Here is a 22,855-nt window from a genome sequence, read left to right on the forward strand (position 1 = left end):
CAACAACCATCAAACAAACAAAAACAAACCAGTAAAAAAACACCATCTTTCTGTTTACTAAACAACATTAATAGCAATTTATTAAGTTTTAAAACTAACAAAACAAATACTGCTAAATTAATTTAACATCCTACTACATTCCTTTACAAATTCTTAAACATTCTATAGTAACTGCATAAACTTTAGATTCAGAGATAAAATTTTAAAATGGGTTTCTTCAGTATAATATTATTGCACACAAAGAAAATTAGAAAATACTTCTATCTTACATTTAATAATTACTGAGTATTTCATTTAATTAAAAAAAATCCTTAGTTTAAAAACAAACATCTTAATTATCCATTGATGAATTAAATGTTTTATTTTGGATCTTGACTGAAAACTGGGATAATTGTAAATTATCTTGACAATATTTCCTACCAGAGTCAAAATAACTGAGCAAATGGCAAAACATTTACACTAATTTTCTTTTAAGTGTTTGGATACTATTATAAGCTAAATATAATTTGCAGAATGTTGCAAAATCACGCCAACCTGAAATAAACCATACAACTTCAAAGACTTACAACATGTAACCAGAGTAGGCAAACTATCAAAACTGTACTTTTGGTTTAAATTTCAAAGTATGCACATGTGCTAGGGAACTCAATTCCACTGCATATTTTCATGGCTAAGTAATTTTTACATTGTATAAATGTGAGAGTGATTATGCCAAGGCCTTACTAAATAAAAATGATAAAAACTCAACAAAAAAGAATCTGACCCTCAATCTCCTCTGAATTTAAAACATTTAAGCCCCACTATTTAATAACTAGTGATGACAGCTTAGAACATTTAATGTAATGAAAACAGGTAGACTGAATATTATTTAAAAGTACATGAGAAGACTGAGTCAAGTGTCACAATAAATTTGGTATTAAATTTAAAGCAGACGAAGTATATGTGGATCCTCAGTTCTTGGCCAAGTCTCCAATCAGTTAGGATTTTGTGAGGTCATCATCTCTAGGAATCTGAGGAAAGCTATGGATCCACTCCTCAAGCACACACATGTAATACAAAGGTGAACACAAAATTTCCCTGTATGTAATTTTATAAAATTCTTGATCCCTCTAAAGGCTCATCCATGGCTACCCAAAGGACCCCAGGTTCAGAACCTTTGCTATAGATATTCTGAAAAGCTTCCATTCCATTAAAATGACTAAATATATATTTGGGGAAGGAGAGGCAAATGAGGGGAGACAAACTAGATGACTACCACACTAAATGACCACTGGTCCTATAACTGGAAAAAGTACTGGATCATTCTACAGATTACAGGTCTGATCCATTACTTCATGAATCTTTTAAAAATCATGTATTTATTTAGTAACAGTTTTGGTTGTGCTGGGTCTTGGTTGCTGCGTGGGCTTCCTCCAGGTGCAGAGAGCAGGGCCCACCCTCTAGTGGTGATGCATGGACCTCCTAGCGTTGTGGCTTCTCCTTGCAGAGCACAGGCTCGGATGCTCTATGCCATGTGGGATCTTCCTGGATCAGGGATTGAACCTGCATCTCCTATCTAATCCCTGGGTTGGGAAGATCCTTTGGAGAAAGGAAAGGCTACCCACTCCAGTAGTCTGGCCTGGAGAACTGCATGGACTGTATAGTCCATGGAGTCACAAAGAGTCAGACACGACTGAGTGGCTTTCACTCCTCCACTGGCAGGCAGGTTCTTTACCACTGAGGCTCCAGGGAAGCCCTATTATTCCATGAATCTTAACTGTCATGTGCTAGACTTTACTGGACTTTTGTGTAATGGCAATTGTTCTTTCATAAAGTTGAATGACCCTTCTGCATACTTCTAAGTATTAAAAAAAAAAAAAAAACAAACTTAAACAGTTTAATGAGCTGGATAAGCTAATTAAACATTACATGGCGCTATTGAATTTTCCTGAGAAAAAAATATATTTTGAATTTTCCTGAGAAAACTCCAAAGTTAAAAATACTTATTCATTTTAATTATGATAAATCTTGACCATTTGCTCAAAAATACTCAGTGGGCATACTTCTACTCTCTCTTGTCATCGTAAGGGAAAGATCAAAGGAAAGTTATGTCACGGAAAGGAAAAAAAACTGAAAAATTTTCCATTAAGCAATAATAAGATCAGAAACATGCTGAAATAAACAGTTTTAGCTTAATTTTCACCAGATGAAAAGTTGAGAAAAATTTTTGTTTCTCTGAATACAAGAGAATATAATTCAGGTTTTTCAGAGTGAAATATACATTCAAACTGATAGTAAAGACAGAACTAAATGCTAGTATTATTCATAAAATTCAGCTAATCAATGTGCATGAAACAAAAAAAAGAGACCAAGTAAAGATAACATTTACTGTCTTATTTTCCTTCTATAAATGATTAGGGTCTAATCCTTGGGTCAGATGAAAACACTGCAATATTCATTCAGAAAAAAAAAACAAAGGTAGAGTAGACACACTGTTTAAACACTTGAGTTTATGGTGGTTTGGTACAGAGCAAATTAAAACAGAAAACACACGGCTCCTTTTCTTAGGATGATTAAAATGAAAAGTTTAACTCTGAAATCAGCATCTGCTGCTGCGTCGCTTCAGGCGTGTCCAACTCTGTGCGACCCCATAGACGGCAGCCCACCAGGCTCCCCCATCCCTGGGATTCTCCAGGAAAGAACACTGGAGTGAGCTGCCATGTAAAGGTAGAAAAACGTCAACTATAACACTAGGCACGTGTATCATCTTCGTGGCTTGTAGGTTCTTTACTTGTATTTTTAAAATTTCTTATTGCTGAATGTTGAAGAAAATATGCTAAAAAAAATATAGCCAAAGTGAATTCAGGGAGCAACTCACTTTCATCAAACTAGAAAACATAATTAAACTTCTGCTTGGTATTTCTGGACAAGCCAATTTATTCTCTATTTTACTTGTCCAGAAACAGAAACAGAAACTACTCTAAATCAACTTCCATTAAAATACTAACTTTGTTCAATATTTTGTAAAAATCTATAATGGAAAATAATCAAGAAAAAAATATATAGCCAAATCACTTTGTGGTACACCTGAAACCAACACAACATTGTAAATCAACTATACTTCAATTAAAAAACTATCAATTTTACCTGTATTCGTCTGAAATTTAAAATCAAACATTTTCATTTTAAAGGATGAGAAAATATTTCATAGGACACATGAATTTCAAAATTTTACCAAAATCCACAAAATAAAAGACAGTAGATGACTTATTTTGTCTGGTTTTCTATCACCAAACTCAAACATGTTTTCTAAGACAAAAAAAATACAGATTTTTGGATATTAAAATAAACTTGAGAATGACCCTGAATACCAGACATGCAGATTTCTACAAAGACTTCGCATACACGGGATCCAAAAGCTTGACTCTTAATTGAACAGATACTGTAGCATAGCTCAGTCTATTCTCCAATACAACATAAATAACAAGTTACCTTCAGTTCTTCTATGGACTGGTAATCATTGTTCTTGATCTTTTCTTTCATGGTACTAAAATCCATTGGGTGTTTAATGATCATGGAGTAGCCGGGGGCAATAAAATCAGTCACAGGAAATGAAAAGAAAGCACTTGGGTCTTTTCTGTGAAGACAGGGAAAAAGCAATTTTATTTCTACTACAAACAAAATTACTGGTCAAGGAGTATTAAGTCAGAGGAAATCCTTCAGATGTAGAATTTGTAGCAGGCTAATATGTTTTTCACTAAAAACTGAACTAATGATTTTAAAGACTAATAACTATTTAATAAGGTTCAGATGCTTTACATATAAATTGTACCCTTAAGACAGAATCTTTTAAAATATGCAGCTTAATTAATTTGCAACATCTCCAACACAGGGAAAGATGAAACAAAATAAGAAATCTAGACTAACTAAAAAATGTCTTGTACTCTGGGAGATTAATACTATGTATTTTTTATTAACCATAGAGAAAAAGCAGAAGTAGTAACTAAAATGCACATCTGCAGTCTTCCACACTGGTTTCTAGCTAGGCTTGGTCTCCTGGCGGGTCACAGAGCTGTTGCATCCTCATGAGTACAGCTGGCCCTCTGTATCTGTGAGCTTCCCAAACGTGGATATGAGAGCTGACTGTTCACTGGACTGCTGCCATTTTATGTAAAGGACTTGAGCATCCTTGGATTCTGGTACCCACGGGGGCTCCTGGAATCAATCCCCTGTGGATACCAAAGGACAACCATATATATTTTCTTAAATTAATGGGTATAACTTCTATCGTGTGTGTAGGGGACTGCTCAAAAAACGGACATTAAAAAGGTTATCATAATACCTCCAAACTTGAGACCCAGTGCTTTCTATCATAGGTTCTTAACTCTGGCTGTGCATGAGAATCATGAGAGGAGCTTTAAAAAGAATTCCGGTGTGGTGGGACGCTAACACTAGACCCACTACATGCGAATCTCTTTGGGGAGGAAGAGTGGTCCAGGCACTGATTTTTCTAGGGTTGAATTTTGGTACTTACAGGATAGACAGAGTTGAAAACCACTGCTCTATATGATTAGTTCATTAGACTGTTATTTTCCTCTGGAAATTTGGCATATCAAAGCTTTCTTACTCCAAATAACCACAGCATTAAAAATGCTTAAAAAGTCATAATAATGGAAGCAATTTAAAAAATAAATTTACCACATGCCAGGCACAGTGGTAGAGAATTGATGTATTTTTATATCTAATGCTCACAAAGGGAGAAGGCAATGTCACCCCACTCTAGTACCCCTGCCTGGAAAATCCCATGGATGGAGGAGCCTGGTGGGCTGCAGTCCATGGGGTGCTGAGTCGGACACGATTGAGCGACTTCACTTTCACTTTTTACTTTCATGCATTGGAGAAGGAAATGGCAACCCACTCCAGTGTTCTTGCCTGAAGAATCCCAGGGACGGGGGAGCCTGGTGGGCTGCCGTCTATGGGTTTGCACATAATTGGACACAACTGAAGCGACTTAGCAGCAGCAGTAGCAATGCTCACAAAAGCCATCAAGGAGCTGGTATTCTTACTTAAGAGATGAGGATACTGAGGCTCAGAGGTCATATTATTTGTTTTAGGTCATAAATCTGATAAAATACAGAGTTAGAATCTGAACTCTGGTGTGTGTGTATCTGCTTTGGTTCTTCCCAGCAGGACACCTAGCTGTAAGAGTAAAAAATATTGAGAATAAGCAAAAAGTTCCAGTTTGGAACTTAAGATCCAAATGCATACTGTCCATAGAAGTTACTTGAATAACACCACAAAGCATCTCTGGTGGACCTCTTCAGAGCAAATTATCTAGACTCCCTAAAATTAGTCATTTTAATATAGAGTCTGACTTATTTGACCAAAGATGATATTACTGCTGCTGCTGCTGCTAAGTCGCTTCAGTCATGTCCGACTCTGTGCGACCCCATAGACGGTGGCCCACCAGGCTCCCCCGTCCCTGGGATTCTCCAGGCAAGAACACTGGAGTGGGTTGCCATTTCCTTCTCCAGTGCATGAAAGGGAAAAGTGAAAGTGAAGTCGCTCAGTCGTGTCCGACTCTTCACGACCCCATGGTCTGCAGCAGGCTCCTCTGTCCATGGGATTTTCCAGGCAAGAGTACTGGAGTGGGGTGCCATTGCCTTCTCCAATGCTATTAGTAAACCTGGTCAATTACATTCTTTTCCAGTATTTGCACTGAGCCTCAAGGATCAAGAATCACTACAGCTATTCAAAAAAAATATGGCTCTGAGTTCTAATTCCCATAATGTTCTGAGCAATGTGAACATTCTCAGACTGACAGAGACTCTGATAAGTAGATTTCTCTTACGGAGACATCATTAACTTATATTCCGGTCTTATATCGCAAGAAACAAAATTAAAGGGTAGCCAAACACTTTATAGTCAAAAATTCTAATTGAGTTGGAATGCTCAATATTTACCTGTTCATTCCTTTGGGACAAGCAATGAATGATTTATTCAAGTGTAAAGACTTGAGATGTAAATTTCTCAACTGTTCTTTAACACCAAAAAGGAAGAGAGGTCACTGATTTCTGATTTTCACTGAATAGGTGTTGAATACAGATAGCTTTATTTTAAAAAATATTTATGATAAGTTCTGGGGTTGACATGTAAGTCCAACACAGTCACTATATGAATGCATGCCTTATATCCATGAATCCTCTGCTAATAATGTAGATGTCTTTGGGCTAAAACTTTAAATTCTGAGTGAACTGAGGTATCAAAATAAATATTTTAACAAGGATCAAGTTATTCTTTTCTCTTTTAAGAACTTCACATTGGTTTTATAAAGATACTATAATTTTTAGAACAAATTTCTGCATTTAAGAGAGGGTACAAATCTTATTTATGGTATTTTGTTTCTTCTCCCAAACTTGGTAATTACTGAACACTCACAGCAGTGATAAGCAGCACAGACATATAGAAAGTGTTTTGATCTATTAGCAAATGGAAATACCTGTATTGTTTAATCCTGATTTAAAGCTGTAACATCAGAAGTTACTTTAGATTAAGGAAAAATCTGCCATTAAGAGGATTATGTAACACTCTTCAAGCTGCCAGTTAAAACAACCCAAATGAGAACATCTAAAAGTCAGCCTCTTGGAGTACTTCTATTGCCAGGCAAAATATTTATCATCCACTTTAAAATCAAGTACATTTGGATACAGGCCACAGGATGTGACTTGAAATAATAAGAAGTGGTTTGGATCCTCTATTTCCCATTTCAATTTCCAAGTTACAAAAATGCTAGAAAAAAATTCACCTCTGCAGTTGTCTCATCAGTTGATTCAAAGCTTCTTGAAGAGGTGTCTGTTCTACTTCTAAAGCAAAGAAAGAAGAGCATTTTAAAAGAGAAGATCTAGAGAGTATTGTTTAGCTTATTTTCTATACATGACTTATCTCATATCCATCATTAAATTATCTCATACAGAAATTCCATTTATTTTTCAAATATGCTGAAGTAAGAGAACAAGAAGTTTGAAACAGAAATTAAAGTTCTTAAGCAGTAATATAAGAAAATGTAAACAAATTTTAATTTAACAGCTTTTAAACTTTTAACTTTCCCTGGCTAACATCCTTAAAATAATTTCAGCTTCCTCGTTCAGGACAGGTAATTCAGAGTTATTCCAACCTTCTTGTTTGGCTAAGGAGCTTGCAAGAGGCTTCTCAGGAGGCAAGTCTAATCGTACAGGGGCCTGACACTGTAGGTCTTTTTCTGCCTCAATATCCACATGGTCACGATCTCGTTTTCTTTTATCCTCCTAAATGGAACAAAAAGAGATAATTTACAAATATTTCAGAATTGATTCCTTTAAAATAAATCATTTAATTTCAGTGGAAAAAAATAAGATGCCACTGAAGATTATTAATAATGAAATTTTACTGCCATCTACTGGGAAATAAGAGAACATCATGTTCATAAATGGGGGGGAAAGTGCTTCTATATGGTAGAATTAACTAATCAGAAAAATAATACTATTCATAAAAGCAAAATAACACACCAGGAATAAATCTAATAAAAGATGACCAATTACCTTTTAGGAAAAATTATGAAACATTATTGAAAGGCCATTGTGAAAGACCTGAATAAAGGAGATATACCATGTTCATGAACTGAAAGATAGTGAATTCGCTCCAAAGTAATCTATAAATAAAATGCAAAGCCTATCAAAATTGTAAGACAGGATTTTCCATGAAATTTGACAAGCCAGTCATATAATTTATCTTGAAGAGTGAATTATCAGAACAGTTTTGAAAAAGGTCACAATAAAACGTGTGCTATCAGTTTGTATAAAGTGACAAGACAATGTGGGTCTGACACAGGGACAAACAAACCTATGAAACAGAGACCAGAGACAGACTTGTGCACACAGACAAGTCCTGACAGATCAGAGCGGCACGATAAATCAACTACAACAGGGCAGTGCTGGGACAACTGGTTATCTATATGAGATTAGAGCTCTACCTTATACCCCATGCAAAAATAAATTTTAGATACATTAAAGACTTAATTTTAAAACTTGACATAAAGTAAAAGAATCTTTATGACTTAATAGGGAAAGATTTTCTTATCTATAAAACTAAAAGACTAGCTACTGACTGAGAAACACAAATAAATCAAAATATTAGCAAAGATTACATAAACAGCATCTACAAATTCATGTAAAAAGGCAAATAACCCAACAGAAAATGGGTAAAGGAAATTACAGGTAAGCCCCAGAAAAAACACCTAGAAATGTTAAGAAACGTGAAAACTAGCTTCAAGATCCCTGGAATTCTGGGAATTATGAATTTAAAAACTGGAAGGTACTTCACATCTCTATGAGTGGTAAAAATTAAAATGTGGGAAAATGTCAAGTTTTGAAAAAAATGTGGAGGAATAGGGCTCTCATACCTTGCAGTGCATGTGTGTGTGCTAAATCGCTTTAGTTGTATCCGACTCTGTGTAACCCCATGGACTGCAGCCCACCAGGCTCCTCTGTCCATGGGGATTTCCTAGGCAAGAATACTGAAGTGAGTTGCCATTTCCTTCTCCAGGGGATCTTCCCAAGCCTGGGACTGAACCTGTGTCTCCTGTATTGGCAGGTGGATTTTTTTACCAACGACCCACCAGGGAAACCCACAACAACCTTTTACCCTACTTCTCAGTTATTCTACTCCTGGGCATGTACCCTGGAGAAACTTCCTTTCACAACTGTACATGAAGACACGCACAAGAATATTTACTTCAGCACTCTGAAATAGTAAAAAATTAGGAACAACTTACTAAAAGGAAAATGCTACTAAAAGGAAATAGATTAATAAATTATGGCATATTTACATAGCAGGTAAAATTAAAAGGCTAAAGTTACACTGTATCAGCATGTATTATGTTTAGAAACAATTTCTAGAGGAAAAAGTTGAGAATTGTTACAAGATCAGCTATGTAAGTTTTGAAAATATACAAAGTGTACTTTACAAATATACACAGAAGTAGTAAAAATATAAAACAAGTTTACACGTGATACACACCAAATTCATGGTTCTCTCTAGGGAATGAGGAAGAGGAATGGATTCCGGGAGGATACACAAAAAGCTTCACTGGTGTCTGTACTGTGATATCTTTAAAAAAACATAAAACCAAGCAAAAAGCAAAATGTTATGTTTTGCTAAAGCTGAATGGTTGGCATCCAGGTAATAGTTTTAAAAAAAAATCCTGTTTTTTGCATCTTAAAAATTAAATTTTAGAGTAAAATTGCCCCAAACTATCTATTTTACACTCCTGAGAATCAAGATTCTCAACAGGATCTTATTTTCTTGGTCTACGTCCTAATTTCTTATTCTAGGATGCAGAGTGGTGGTTCTCAAAGTATGGTTCCCAGACTAGCAACATCAGCATTATCTGGGAAATTACTAGAAATGCAAATTCTGAAGGTCTCATGAAGGTTCTCAAGCGTCAGCGTGCATCAGAATCATTTGAAAGTCTTGTTAGAACACTAGTGATTGGGTCCTGTCCCCAGAATTACCGATCCAGTAGGTCTAGTGGAGAGTCTGTGAATCTGCATTACTAACAAGTTTCTAGGCTATGTGGGTATTGCCCATGCAGGGATCACACTTGGAGCACCAGTGATACAGAGCTCCACGTTCTGTAGTCCAAAGCACCTAATACAGAAAATATGACTGGCTGAAGTGCCAGAGAACAATGTTATAAATTGTACTTACTGGGGACTTGAGGTCAGTTTCCATTAAGTTGACTGGTGTCTTTTTTTATGGCCCTATGACATATTCTGGAGCAGTAATTTTGGACTCAGGGAAGTTTTGTATATTTTCTCCAGAAAAACTGGCATTAATCTTTTGTAGATTGGCAGGTTTTGAACATTTGTTCAATGGAAAAAGACCTCAGAGACAAGATCTCTTCCTGTTAAATGTAAACAGTGGATAAAGGACAGCTTGAAAGGCAATTAAGCTCTCTCCTAGGTAGAAAGAACTAAGGCCATAGTGCAAAAAGTCTAGAGTAGGGATTGGCAAACTTTTTTGGTGAACAGCCAGGTAACATATAATTTAGGCTCTGTGGTCCATAATGTCAGTGACAACTATTAATATTAACCTTTGCCAGTACAGCGAGAAAGCAGCCACAGACAACATAATGGGTGTGGCTGTGCTCTAATAAAATTTTATTTACAAAATCAAGTGGTGTTGGCTCTAGTTTGCTGACACATGGTCTAGAGGCTCAAGTTCTTGCTCTAGCTTCATCTTTAACACACTCTGACCTTCTTAGGCACTCATTGACTTTCACTAGGCCTCTTTATCAGCTGCAAGATAGAGATTCAACTGTTGATTTTTATTTATCTTATAGTTTATGAGATGGTGAAATGACCATGAAACAGAAAAGTTGAATAAGTACCAAAGGAAGGTATTATGTTTCTGAACTACCCCTATCTGGTAACTTCATCTAGTTAGCCAGGTCTACAGTAAGCACTTTACTATTTGGTATGGCAAGAGAATATAGCCTTCCGGGCTAGAGTCCAAAACAGAAAAAGAATATAAATAACATATACTTGGAAACTACCCTAAAGTGAAAGGAGATACTGTAACATGTTATTGCCAGACTAGAAATTAGGAGATCTAGCTTCTAATTTACTAGAATGTAAACTTGAACAAGTTCTTCTGTTTCAGTCTCAGTCTCACCTATAAAACAAGAGGCCTTGATCCCTACAGTTCTTTTTCCACCTAACACTCTGATGATTCCTACATTCCAATTTTCTTTTTCATGATTCCAAAATACTACAGAATCCAACTGTTAATGTCACTTACTGAAAGTAAGATATGTAAAACCAGAAGTTCTGGTTAATACAGTGTATTTTGCTAATTACACAGAGAAAACTTAACAGAAATACTAGAGCCATTTAACTTCAGGTAGGAGGGTTTATAATTACAGTTTATAAAATGGGTTCAAATTCTGGCTTTGACACTTATTAGCTATGAGGTCATGGAGTAACTACATAAGGTGGAGCAGGGGCCTAATTTCCTCATTCTTAAAATAGACACAATAATATATACAATATGTACCTTAGAAGCTTGTTTTGAGGATTAATAAGTGTATGTGAATTTTTAGCACACTGCCTAGCACATGGTAAATATTCATTCATGCATTCAATAAATAAATGGCATTCTACTCTGCAGACACACACTGGTGGATAAACAAACACAGCCCTGCCCTTAGGAAGCTGACAGTGTAAAATGAGGCAGACATTAAACAACTTAAAAAAAAAATGCAAACAGATTTCAAGGAGAGAATAACTGCTGGATGAGTTTAATTTAGAACTGGAGAAGTGTGGGAAGACTTCTATGAGGAAGTAGCATTTGAGCTGAGACCTGAAGGAGAGAATTTAGCCAGGTTGGGGGTGGAAGTCAGGGTGGAGATGGAAACAGAATTCCAGGGAGAGTAAATATTCTGTGTGTATGAAGGTCTGAGGCTGAATAGAGAAATAGCAGCTATTTCTGTAACTACAAACACACTGCACTTATATCAAACTGGATTCCTATTTACCCATGACTCAATGGTAAGTTATTTTATTAATTTGTAAAACTTTTTTTTAATTGAATGAAGTAAATCTTTGCTCATATTATTACTACTAGCTCATCGCACTGTGTTACAGACAGACACGCTTGCCTGTTTCACTGGAGCTCCTGGTGGGGACGGAGGGGTCCAAGTGTTCTTCAGCTCTCTACCCTCAACCTCAATAATGCCTAATACATAATATTTGTAGAATTAAGCAATCATTAAGAGATAGCATGAAGAAGGAACAAGAAAGCATGAGAATTACCAGCTGAAGTTCTAGGTATTATCCTTCAGATTGGTCACTTTTCAGAAGATGTATAGATAGATATCTGGGCTTTCTTAGTGGTTCAGATGATAAACAATATGCCTGCAATGCAGGAGACTCAGGTTCAATCCCTGGGTCAGGAAGATTCCCTGGAGAAGAGAATGGCAACCCACTCCAGTATTACTGCCTGGAGAATTCCATGGACAGGGGAGCCTGGCGAGTTAACAGTTCATGGGGTCACAAAGAGTCACACATGACTGACTTTCACAACAACAACAGACATAGGTATTGATGTTAATCGCTCAGCTGTGTCCGATTCTTTTTGACCCCGTGGACTACAGCCCACCACGCTCCTCTGTCCATGGAATTCTCCAGGCAAGACTGGAGTAGGCAGCCATTCCCTTCTCCAGGGGATCTTCCTGACCCAGGGAGCAAACCTGGGTCTCCTGCATTGAAGACAGATTCCTTACTGTCTGATCCGCCAGGGAAACCTATATTCGAATATTGCTTCCAGTGCAAACTGCAAAACAGTTTCAGAACTTTGTTTTAACAGCTGACTTTATAATTCAACGGAAAAAATCACTTTTATTACTCTGAAGCTATACTTCATCTTCGGCCCTACACTGAAAATAGCATCTGTCCCACAGTTTAGCCCTTAGATGCTTTCCCTAGTCCCCAAGGCAGAACGAGGAACACCATCCTCTGTACTCCCAGAACACTTCAATCACACCTCTGTTAGAATTTAGCAGGCCATGAAGTTTATCTTTTTGTGTCTGATTCCCCAGCCTAACTCTGAGGTCCTGTTGAGTAGGAACTGTATTTTATCTTTATTATTTGAGTCTAGTATTATACATAACAGGTTTTTGGCAGATATTTGCTGAATAAACAAACAAAAAATCCTTCTATCAGAGGGCCAATACTGCTCTTATGCCCTTAGTCAAGAGTCCTCCTTTTCTCTTGGAAGATCCTGTGTGACTAAGAGGATCACCTCAGGAGAGAACAGCCAAGCGGGGTAAAGTGGGGAGGATTTTCTGCTGACTGGAATAAGCTATAGCAGCCCTGAGATCCTGGGTGTGGCAGATTCACACAAAAGAATTCAATGAATTGTGTTTTGACAGAATTTCCACTTTCTTCAACAATTATTGTCATTCATTTCTCCTCTTGAGTAATAAGCTACTTTACAGTTAATTCAGCAACAAAATGAGATACTAACAGTACCTACCCCATAAAGCTATGAAGTATTTAAATAGTAAAAAACAGAACAATGCTGAGCATAAACACTCAAAAGTCAGTTTTTACGAATATGTATGCCTCCTGGGACCCAGTACAGGACTTTAATAGAACGGGAATTTACTGTATAGGACTGTTTAAATTTTCATTAAGTTTTATTTACATTAATTCAAAAAGATGTATATAAGCCTATGTTCACTGCAGCATTATTTATAATAGCCAAAATATGGAAACAAACTGAGTGCTTATCAATGGATGAATGGAAAGAAAATGCCACATTGAAATAAAATTTTACTCAGGCATAAAAAAAAGATGAAATCTTGCTATTTGCATCAACATCCATAGACCTTGAGGGCATTATGCTAAAGTGAAATAAGTCTGACAGAGAAAGCCAAATACTGTTATGATTTCACCCATATGTAGAACATAAAAACAAAACAAAACAAAATAAATGAACAAACCTAACCAAAAAACCCAAACACACAGACACAAAGCATACCGCAGTGGTTACCAGAGGGGAATGTGGAGGAGGGTGAAAGGGATAAAATGAATCAATTATTGTGATGGATGGGAAGTAGATTTTGGTGGTAAGCATGCTATAGTGTACACAAAAGATAAAATATAGCAGCAGCAGCATTGCATTGTGCAGATATATCACATTTTGTTTATCCTTTCATCCATCAATGGATATTTGGTTTGCGTCTACCTTTTGGCTATTATAAATAATGTTGCTATGAACATGGGTATACATGTATCTGGACCCATGAAACTGATGTTATAAACTGTTACATCAATAAAAAATAAGTTTTACTTAACTCTAGCATTGTGAATAATGTCCGACGAACGCTTGTTTCTGTTGTTCAGTCGCTCTGACTCTTCATGACCCCATGACTACAGCACACCAGGCTTCCCTGTCCTTCACCATCTCCTGAAGCTTGCTCAAGCTCATGTCCATTGACTTGGTGATACCATCTAACCATCTTGTCCTCTGTCTCCTCTTCTCCTCCTACCCTCAGTCTTGCCCAGCATCAGCGTCTTTTCTAATGAGTTGGCTCTCAACATCAGGTGGCCAAAATACTGGAGCTTCAGCTTTAGCATCAGTCCTTCCAATAAATATTCAGGATTGATTTCCTTTAGGATTGACTTGTTTGATCTTTTTTGATCTCCCTGCAGTCCAAGGGACTCTCAAGTCTTCTCCAACACCACAGTTCAAAAGCATCAATTCTTCTGCACTCAGCCTTCTTTATGCTCCAATTCTCACATCCATACATGACTACTGGAAAACCATAGCTTTTGACTAGATGGACCTTTGTTGGCAAAGTAATGTCTCTGCTTTTTAATATGCTGTCACAGCTTTTCTTCCAAGGAGCAAGTGTCTTTTAATTTCAGGGCTTCAGTCACCATCTGCAGTGATTTTGGAGCCCAAGAAAATAAAGTCTCGCACTGTTTCCATTATTTCCCCATCTATTTGCCATGAAGTGATGGGAACGGATGCCATGATCTTAGTTTTTTGAATGTTGAGTTTTAAGCCAACTTTTTCACTCTCCTCTTTCACCTTCATCAAGAGGTTCTTTAGTTCTTCGCTTTCTGCCATAAGGGTGGTATCAACTTCACATATGAGGTTATTGGTATTTCTCCCAGCAATCTTGATTCCAGCTTGTGCTTCATCCAGTCCGGCATTTCACATGATGTGCTCCGAATATAAGTTAAATAAGCACGGTGACAATATACAACCTCGATGTACTCCTTTCCCAATTTGGAACCACTCCATTGTTCCATGTGTGGTTCTAAGTGTTGCTTCTTGACGTGTGTACAGGTTTCAAAGGAGGCAGGTAAGGTAATCTGGTATTCCCATCTCTTGAAGAATTTTCCACAGTTTGTTGTGATCCACACAGTCAAAGGCTTTAGCACAGTCAATGAAGCAGATGTTCTTCTGGAATATCTTGCTTTTTCTATGATCCAACAGATGTTGGCAATTTGATCTCTGGTCCCTCTGCCTTTTCTAAATCCAGCTTGAACATCTGGAAGTTCTTGGTCACATACTGTTGAAGACTAGCTTTGAGAATTTTGAGCACTACTTTGCTAGCATGTGAAATGAGCGCAGCTGTGTGGCAGTTTGAACATTCTTTGGCACTGCCCTTCTTTGGGATTGGAATGAAAACTGACCTTTCCCAGTGCTATGGCCACTGCAGTTTTCTCCAAATTTGTTGGCATATTAAGTATAGCACTTTAACAGCATCATCTTTTAGGATTTGAAAATAGTTCCGCTGGAATTCCATCACCTCCACTAGCTTTGTTCGTAGTGATGCTTCCTAAGGCCCACTTGACTTTGCACTCCAAGATTTCTGGCTCTAGGTGAGTGATCACATCATCATGGTTATCTGGGTCATTAACATCTTTTTTATATAGTTCTTCTGTGTATTCTTGCTACCTTTTCTTAGTATCTATCTTCTGTTTCTATTAGGTCCATACTGTTCCTACCCTTTACTGTGTCCATCTTTGCATGAATTGTTCCCTTAGTATCTATAGTTTCCTCAAAGAGATCTCTAGTCTTTTTCATTCTAGTGTCTTCCTCTATTTCTTTGCATTGTTTACAGAGGAAGGCTTTCTTACCTCTCCTTGCTAATACTCGTAATTTTAAAAAATTAAAGAAAAACACTTGTCATTTTATTCTGATAACATTCTTAATAACAGGACTAGCCTAAATTCTTTGAATATCTACACCTGACGCTGACTTGCAAAGCAGTCAAGATAGAATTTGGGTTAGATTATGCTTTTCTGAAGAACAGGTTTGAGTTCCAATAAAAGAATACAGACTTCTCATCTGAGCTATTTCAATGAAAAAGTCTCCTTACGCTCACTATTCTCTTCAATATCTGCTGATATTGTTAACAGATTATCATTACTAAGGCTCAACTTTTTATCTTTCACTCAGTAAGTTTTTGACTCTCCACTGCTTACATATTCAAGTTCAAACTCCATACTCTGACATCTCAACCACCTTTTGGATCTTATCCTATACTCCTCTTCATGGATTCTGTGCTTTAAAAAAGAACTACTTATGTCCCTTACAGACACCCTCACATTTGCCCACTATCATGCTGCTGTTCTTAATTCTCTACTGGGTGTGTAAGCTTCCTTACCTTCACAGTAATGCAACATTCTGTTCAGGGCTCAGCTTCTCAAGTCAGCATATAAATGAAAACTGGGTTGTCAGATTATCTTTGAAAATACCTGAAGAAGCCCATGAAGTATAATACTCATGGCTTTTTATACATACGATCCCTTATACTTAATTGTATGATATGAAAAGAATATTTCTACTGTACTACATAATCGCTCAGAATATACAGTTGACCCCAAATCGACTGTAGTGTAACATGACTATACTCTGATCTCTAAATAAAAGCTCAAATGCTACTTTCTGAGCAGTCTTCTGTGATTCCCCTCAGTGCCAAGGAATCCCAGGACTCTCAGAACTAGAATTCTGCCTCTGTCAGGGCACTGATTTTGTTTCCATATACTGTAAAGGGACTGAGGGTTGGGGTCCATTTCAACAACTCTTTTAGACTAAAGAGCTTTTTTAAGAGCAGCATTTCAGTTCTTGTGCTAGCCCTGTATCCTTGAGCAAGTTATTTAACTTCTCTGAGCCTCAGTTTTCTCATCTATTTAAGAGAGACAATAATTTGATCCAGCAATTCTCCTTCTGGATATCCAAAAGAAGAGTGCAGGACCTCAAAAAGATACATGTATACCCATGTTCATAGCAACATTTATATATAATAGCCAAAAGGTAGACCCAAACCAAATATCCGTTGATGGATGAATGGATAAACAAAATGTGATATATCCACACAATGCAATACTGCTGCTGCTGCTGCTAAGTCGTTTCAGTCGTGTCCGACTCTGTGCGACCCCATAGACGGCAGCCCACCAGGCTCCCCCATCCCTGGGATTCTCCAGGCAAGAACACTGGAGTGGGTGGCCATTTCCTTCTCCAATGAATGAAAGTTAAAAGTGAAAGTGAAGTCGCTCAGTCGTGTCTGACTCTTAGCGATCCCATGGATGGAGGAGCCTGGTAGGCTGCAGTCCATGGGGTTTTCCAGGCACGAGTACTGGAGTGGGGTGCCATAGTTACTATTCAGCCTTAAAAAGGAAGGACGCTCTAACACATGCCACAACATGAAAAAACCTTAAGTGAAAGAAGTCAGTCACAAGAAGACAAATATTGTGTTACTGTGTACTGTATTCCACTTATATGAGGTATGTAGAGCAGTGAAATTCAGAGAGATATAAGCAGAATGGTGGTTACCAGGGGTGGGGAGGAGGCGGAGGCGGAAATGGGGAGTTGTTTCATGGATATGAAAAAGTTCCAGAAATTGGTGGTACAACAATGTGCGTATTCTTAACACTACCAGACACTTAAAAATGAGGAAGATGGTAAATTTTATACTGTATGTATTTTACCACAATTTTAAAAAAAAGAGAGATGATAATACCAGACTTATAGGATTATGGTGAAGAGTAAAGTGAGAAAATATACACAAAGCACTAAGCACATAATCTAGAATGTAACAGTTGCTTTTTTAAGTACCAGTTATCAAGTGGGCCTTAGAAAGCATCACTACAAACAAAGCTAGTGGAGGTGATGGAATTCCAGTTGAGCTATTCCAAATCCTGAAAGATGATGCTGTCAAAGTGCTGCACTCAATATGCCAGCAAATTTGGAAAACTCAGCAGTGGCCACAGGACTGGAAAAGGTCAGTTTTCATTCCAATCCCAAAGAAAGGCAATGCCAAAGAATGCTCAAACTACCGCACAACTGCACTCATCTCACACGCTAGTAATGTAATGCTCAAAATTCTCCAAGCCAGGCTTCAGCAATATGTGAACCGTGAACTTCCTGATGTTCAAGCTGGTTTTAGAAAAGGCAGAAGAACCAGAGATTCCAACATAGCCAACATCCGCTGGATCATGGAAAAAGCAAGAGAGTTCCAGAAAAACATCTATTTCTGCTTTATTGACTATGCCAAAGCCTTTGACTGTGTGGATCATGGAGCCAACATCCGCTGGATCATGGAAAAAGCAAGAGAGTTCCAGAAAAACATCTATTTCTGCTTTATTGACTATGCCAAAGCCTTTGACTGTGTGGATCACAATAAACTGTGGAAAATTGTGAAAGAGATGGGAATACCAGACCACCTGATCTGCCTCTTGAGAAATTTGTATGCAGGTCAGGAAGCAACAGTTAGAACTGGACATGGAACAACAGACTGGTTCCAAATAGGAAAAGGAGTTCGTCAAGGCTGTATATTGTCACCCTGTTTATTTAACTTATATGCAGAGTACATCATGAGAAACGCTGGACTGGAAGAAACACAAGCTGGAATCAAGATTGCCGGGAGAAATATCAATAACCTCAGATATGCAGATGATACCACCCTTATGGCAGAAAGTGAAGAGGAACTCAAAAGCCTCTTGATGAAAGTGAAAGAGGAGAGTGAAAAAGTTGGCTTAAAGCTCAGCATTCAGAAAATGAAGATCATGGCATCCGGTCCCATCACTTCATGGGAAATAGATGGGGAAACAGTGGAAACAGTGTCAGACTTTATTTTTCGGGGCTCCAAAATCACTACAGATGGTGACTGCAGCCATGAAATTAAAAGACGCTTACTCCTTGGAAGGAAAGTTATGACCAACCTAGATAGCATATTGAAAAGCAGAGACATTACTTTGCCAACAAAGGTTCGTCTAGTCAAGGCTATGGTTTTTCCTGTGGTCATGTATGGATGTGAGAGTTGGACTGTGAAGAAGGCTGAGCGCTGAAGAATTGATCCTTTTGAACTGTGGTGTTGGAGAAGACTCTTGAGAGTCCCTTGGACTGCAGGGAGATCCAACCAGTCCATTCTGAAGGAGATCAGCCCTGGCATTTCTTTGGAAGGAATGATGCTAAAGCTGAAACTCCAGTACTTTGGCCACCTCATGCGAAGAGCTGACTCACTGGAAAAAACTTTGATGCTGGGAGGGATTGGGGGCAGGAGGAGAAGGGGACAACAGAGGATGAGATGGCTGGATGGCATCACTGACTCGATGGACATGAGTCTGAATGAACTCCAGGAGTTGGTGATGGACAGGGAGGCCTGGCGTGCTGGGATTCATGGGGTCACAAACAGTCGGACACGACTGAGCGACTGATCTGATCTGATCTGATCATTTGTAAAGTGTATATGTAGTTCTTTGTAATCAAACGCAGTGGGTGGTATTAAAGACTATTGCTTTATAGGAAGAAACACTATTGATCCCATCTGTTGGGCATTTTATCTAATATAATCAGTGCCTTCCTACTCAAAAGGACATTACTAAATTTTACGACATCTTTGAAAAATTACAGGGTTTTGTGTTGTAAACATCTGCGCTTCCCTAAAACTTTATCTTCATATTTTTCTAAGTAAAAGAGTCTTGATTTTTATTAGGATATAATGCCCCTAACTAAAACACATTTCCCAACCTTCCTGCTACCTTCATTTAGCAGGTGGAGTGGCTAACTGATGAAATACAAGCAGAAGTTATGAATGCCTTTTAGAAAAACACTTTAAAAGGGAAAAGGCACATCCCTTGCATTCCTATACACTAAAAATGAAAAATCAGAAAGAGAAATTAAGGAAACAAGCCCATTCACCACTGCAACAAAAAGAATAAAATATCTAGGGATAAATTTACCTAAAGAGACAAAAGACCTGTATGCAGAAAAGTATAAGGCACTGATGAAAGGAATCAAAGAAGACACAAACATATGGAGAGATATACCATGTTATTGGATTAGAAGAATCAATATGGTGAAAATGACTATACTACCCAAAGTAAACTACAGATGCAATGCAATCCCGATAAAACTACCAATGGGATTTTTCACAGAACTAGAACAAAAAAATTTACAATCTGTATGGGAATGAAAAAGATCCTGAATAGCCAAAGGAATCTTGAAAAAGAATGGAGCTGGAGGAATCAACCTTCCTGACTTCAGATTATACTACAAAGGTACATTAAAACAGTATGGTACTGGCACAAAAATAGAAATATAGACCAATGGAACAAGATGGAAAGCCCAGAGGTAAACCACACACCTTTGGGCACTTATCTTGGAAGAAGGCAAGGAGATACAACAGAGAAAAGAAAGCCTTTTTAATAAGTGGTGCTGGGAAAACTTGACAGCTACATGTAAAAGAAGGAAACTAGAACACTTGAACCACACACACAAAAAACTCAAAATGGATTAAAGACTTAAATGTATGGCCAGAAACTATAAAGCTCTTAGAGGAAAACATAGGCAGTACATTCTTTGACATACATCACAGCAAGATCCTCTTTGACCTACCTCCTACAGTAATGGAAATAAAAACAAAAGTAAACAAATGGGACTTAATTAAAGTTAAAAGCTTTTGCACAGCAAAGGAAACACTAAACAAGATTAAAAGACAACCCTCAGAATGGAAGAAAAATAATAGCAAATGAAACTGACAAAGGATTAACCTCCAAAATATATAAGCAGCTCATGCAGCTTAATATCAGAAAAACAGACAATCCAATCAAAAAATGGGAAGATAATCTAAACAGACATTTCTCCAAAGAAGACATACAAATGGCCAACAAACAGATGAAAAGATGCTCAACATCGCTCATTTGCATATTTAGAGAAATGCAAATAAAAACTACAGTGAGGTATCACCACACACTGGTCAGACTGGCCATCATTAAAAAATCTACGAACAAGAAATGCTAGAGAAGATATGGAGAAAAGGGAACTTTCTTGCACTGTTGGTGAGAATGTAAATTGATACAGCCACTATGGAGAACAGTATGGAAACTCCTTAGAAAACCAGGAACAGAACTACCATGTGACCCAGCAATCCCACTACTGGGCATACACCCTGAGAAAATCATAATTAAGAGACTCACGTATCCCAATGTTCACTGCAGCACTTTTTACAAAAGTGAGGATATAGAAGCAGCCTAGATGTCCACCAACAGATGAATGAATACAGAAACTGTGGTATATATATACAACGAAGTATTACTCAACCATAAACAAGAATGCATTTGAGTCAGTCCTAATGAGGTGGATGAGCCTAGAGACTATTATACAGAGTAAAGAAATCAGAAAAAGACAAATATCATATATTAATGAATGCAAATGCAATCTAGAAAGATGGTACTGATGAACCTATTTGTAGGACAGCAATGGAGAGTCAGATATACAGAACAGACTTGAGGACAGTGAGGGAAGAAGAGGGTGGGGCGAATTGAGAGAATAGTAAGGAAACACCTACATTACCATATGTAAAATAGATAGCAAGTAGAAATTTGCTGTGTGACACAGGAAGCCCAATTCAGTGCTCTGTGACTACCTAGAGGGGTGGAATGGAGAGGGAGACAGAAGGGGGTTCAGAAGAGAGGGCACGTATGTATACCTGTGGGTTCGATCCCTGCATCAGGAAGATCCCCTGGAGAAGGAAATGGCAACACACTCCAGTATCCATGCCTGGGAAATCCCATGGACAGAAGAGTCTGGCAGGCTACAGTCCATGGGGTCACAAAGAGTCAGACATGACTGAGCACGCATGCACCTAGGTGGCTGATTCTTGTTGATGTATGGCAGAAACGAACACAGTATTATAAAACAATTATCCTCAAAAAGAAAAGAGAAGAAAAGGGCATGCTTTATTCTTTTCTTGCGCCCTTCCTCCTTCCTGCTACTGGAACTGACAGAGGAGCCACCAGTTCCTCAGAACCACATATACTCTGGCCCCTTTCAGACCCACAGGGGTCACAAAGCTGACCTTCCCCAAGAAAAGACCAGGGGTAGCTGCTGTTACTAAAACTCCCTGGAGATCCAGAGCACAGCTTGGAGAGAGGTATTCTTCTGAAGTGTCCCGTCCCCTTCCCCAGTCCAGTTTGAAAAAAAGGGATAACCCAAAAAGCCTCTACAGAATCAATGACACCCCAGCAATGTCTCCTGGTTCTCCCTGAGTCCTGGGAAAGTGGGACCTGGGCAAATCCACTTCACTTCTTTGAGTTTCCACTTTACCTTTTATACAGTGCTTCCCTCACAGCTCAGCTGGTAAAGAATCCGCCTGCAGTGCAAGAGACCCTGGTTCCATTCCTGGGTCAGGAAGATCCCCTGGAGAAGGGATAGGCTACCCACTCCAGTATTCTTGGGCTTCCCTTGTGGCTCAGCTGGTAAAGAATCCGCCTGCAGTGCGGGAGACCTGGGTTCAATCCCTGGGTTGGAAAGATCCCCTGGAGAAGGGAAAAGCTGCCCACTCCAGTATTTTGGCCTGGAGAATTCCATGGACTGTATAGTCCACGGGGTCGCAAAGAGTCGGACAGGACTGAGAGACTTTCACTTTTCACTTTCACAGTGGAAATCATTAACCTACCTGCCCTACTCTGCAGGGTATTATGTCCAAATGAAATGGTGGATGCAAAAGCATCTTAGTTTGCAATGAAATAAAAATATATAGGTGGCTGCTGCTGCTACTAAGTCGCTTCAGTCGTGTCCGACTCTGTGTGACCCCATAGACAGCAGCCCACCAGGCTTCCCCGTCCCTGGGATTCTCCAGGCAAGAGCACTGGAGTGGGTTGCCATTTCCTTCTCCAATGCATGAAAGTGAAAAGTGAAAGTGAAGTCGCTCAGTCGTGTCTGACCCTCAGCGACCCCATGGACTGCAGCCCACCAGGCTCCTCCATCCATGGGATTTTCCAGGCAAGAGAACTGGAGTGGGGTGCCATTGCCTTCT

At 38.4% G+C, this 22,855-nt stretch overlaps 1 protein-coding gene across 6 annotated transcripts in view; it reads right to left on the reverse strand.

Moving 5' to 3' along the window:
• BRD7 (bromodomain containing 7) overlaps nucleotides 1-22,855 on the reverse strand; it is a 49,350-nt gene that overhangs the window by 21,960 nt on the left and 4,535 nt on the right. For 5 of the 6 annotated variants that reach the window (XM_006048949.3, XM_044931830.1, XM_044931831.1 and 2 more), the window contains exons 3-5: nucleotides 7,154-7,283; nucleotides 6,785-6,842; nucleotides 3,472-3,616 (exon numbers count right to left, since the gene is read on the reverse strand). In XM_006048949.3, coding sequence (XP_006049011.1) covers nucleotides 3,472-3,616; nucleotides 6,785-6,842; nucleotides 7,154-7,283 — 333 coding nt within the window. Of the gene's footprint in view, nucleotides 1-3,471; nucleotides 3,617-6,784; nucleotides 6,843-7,153; nucleotides 7,284-9,033; nucleotides 9,130-22,855 lie in introns of those variants that run through there. The other variant, XM_025268640.2, reaches the window with a different exon arrangement.

The sequence above is a fragment of the Bubalus bubalis genome, chromosome 18 (assembly GCF_019923935.1).
Source record: "Bubalus bubalis isolate 160015118507 breed Murrah chromosome 18, NDDB_SH_1, whole genome shotgun sequence".
Taxonomy (NCBI): Eukaryota; Metazoa; Chordata; class Mammalia; order Artiodactyla; family Bovidae; genus Bubalus; species Bubalus bubalis.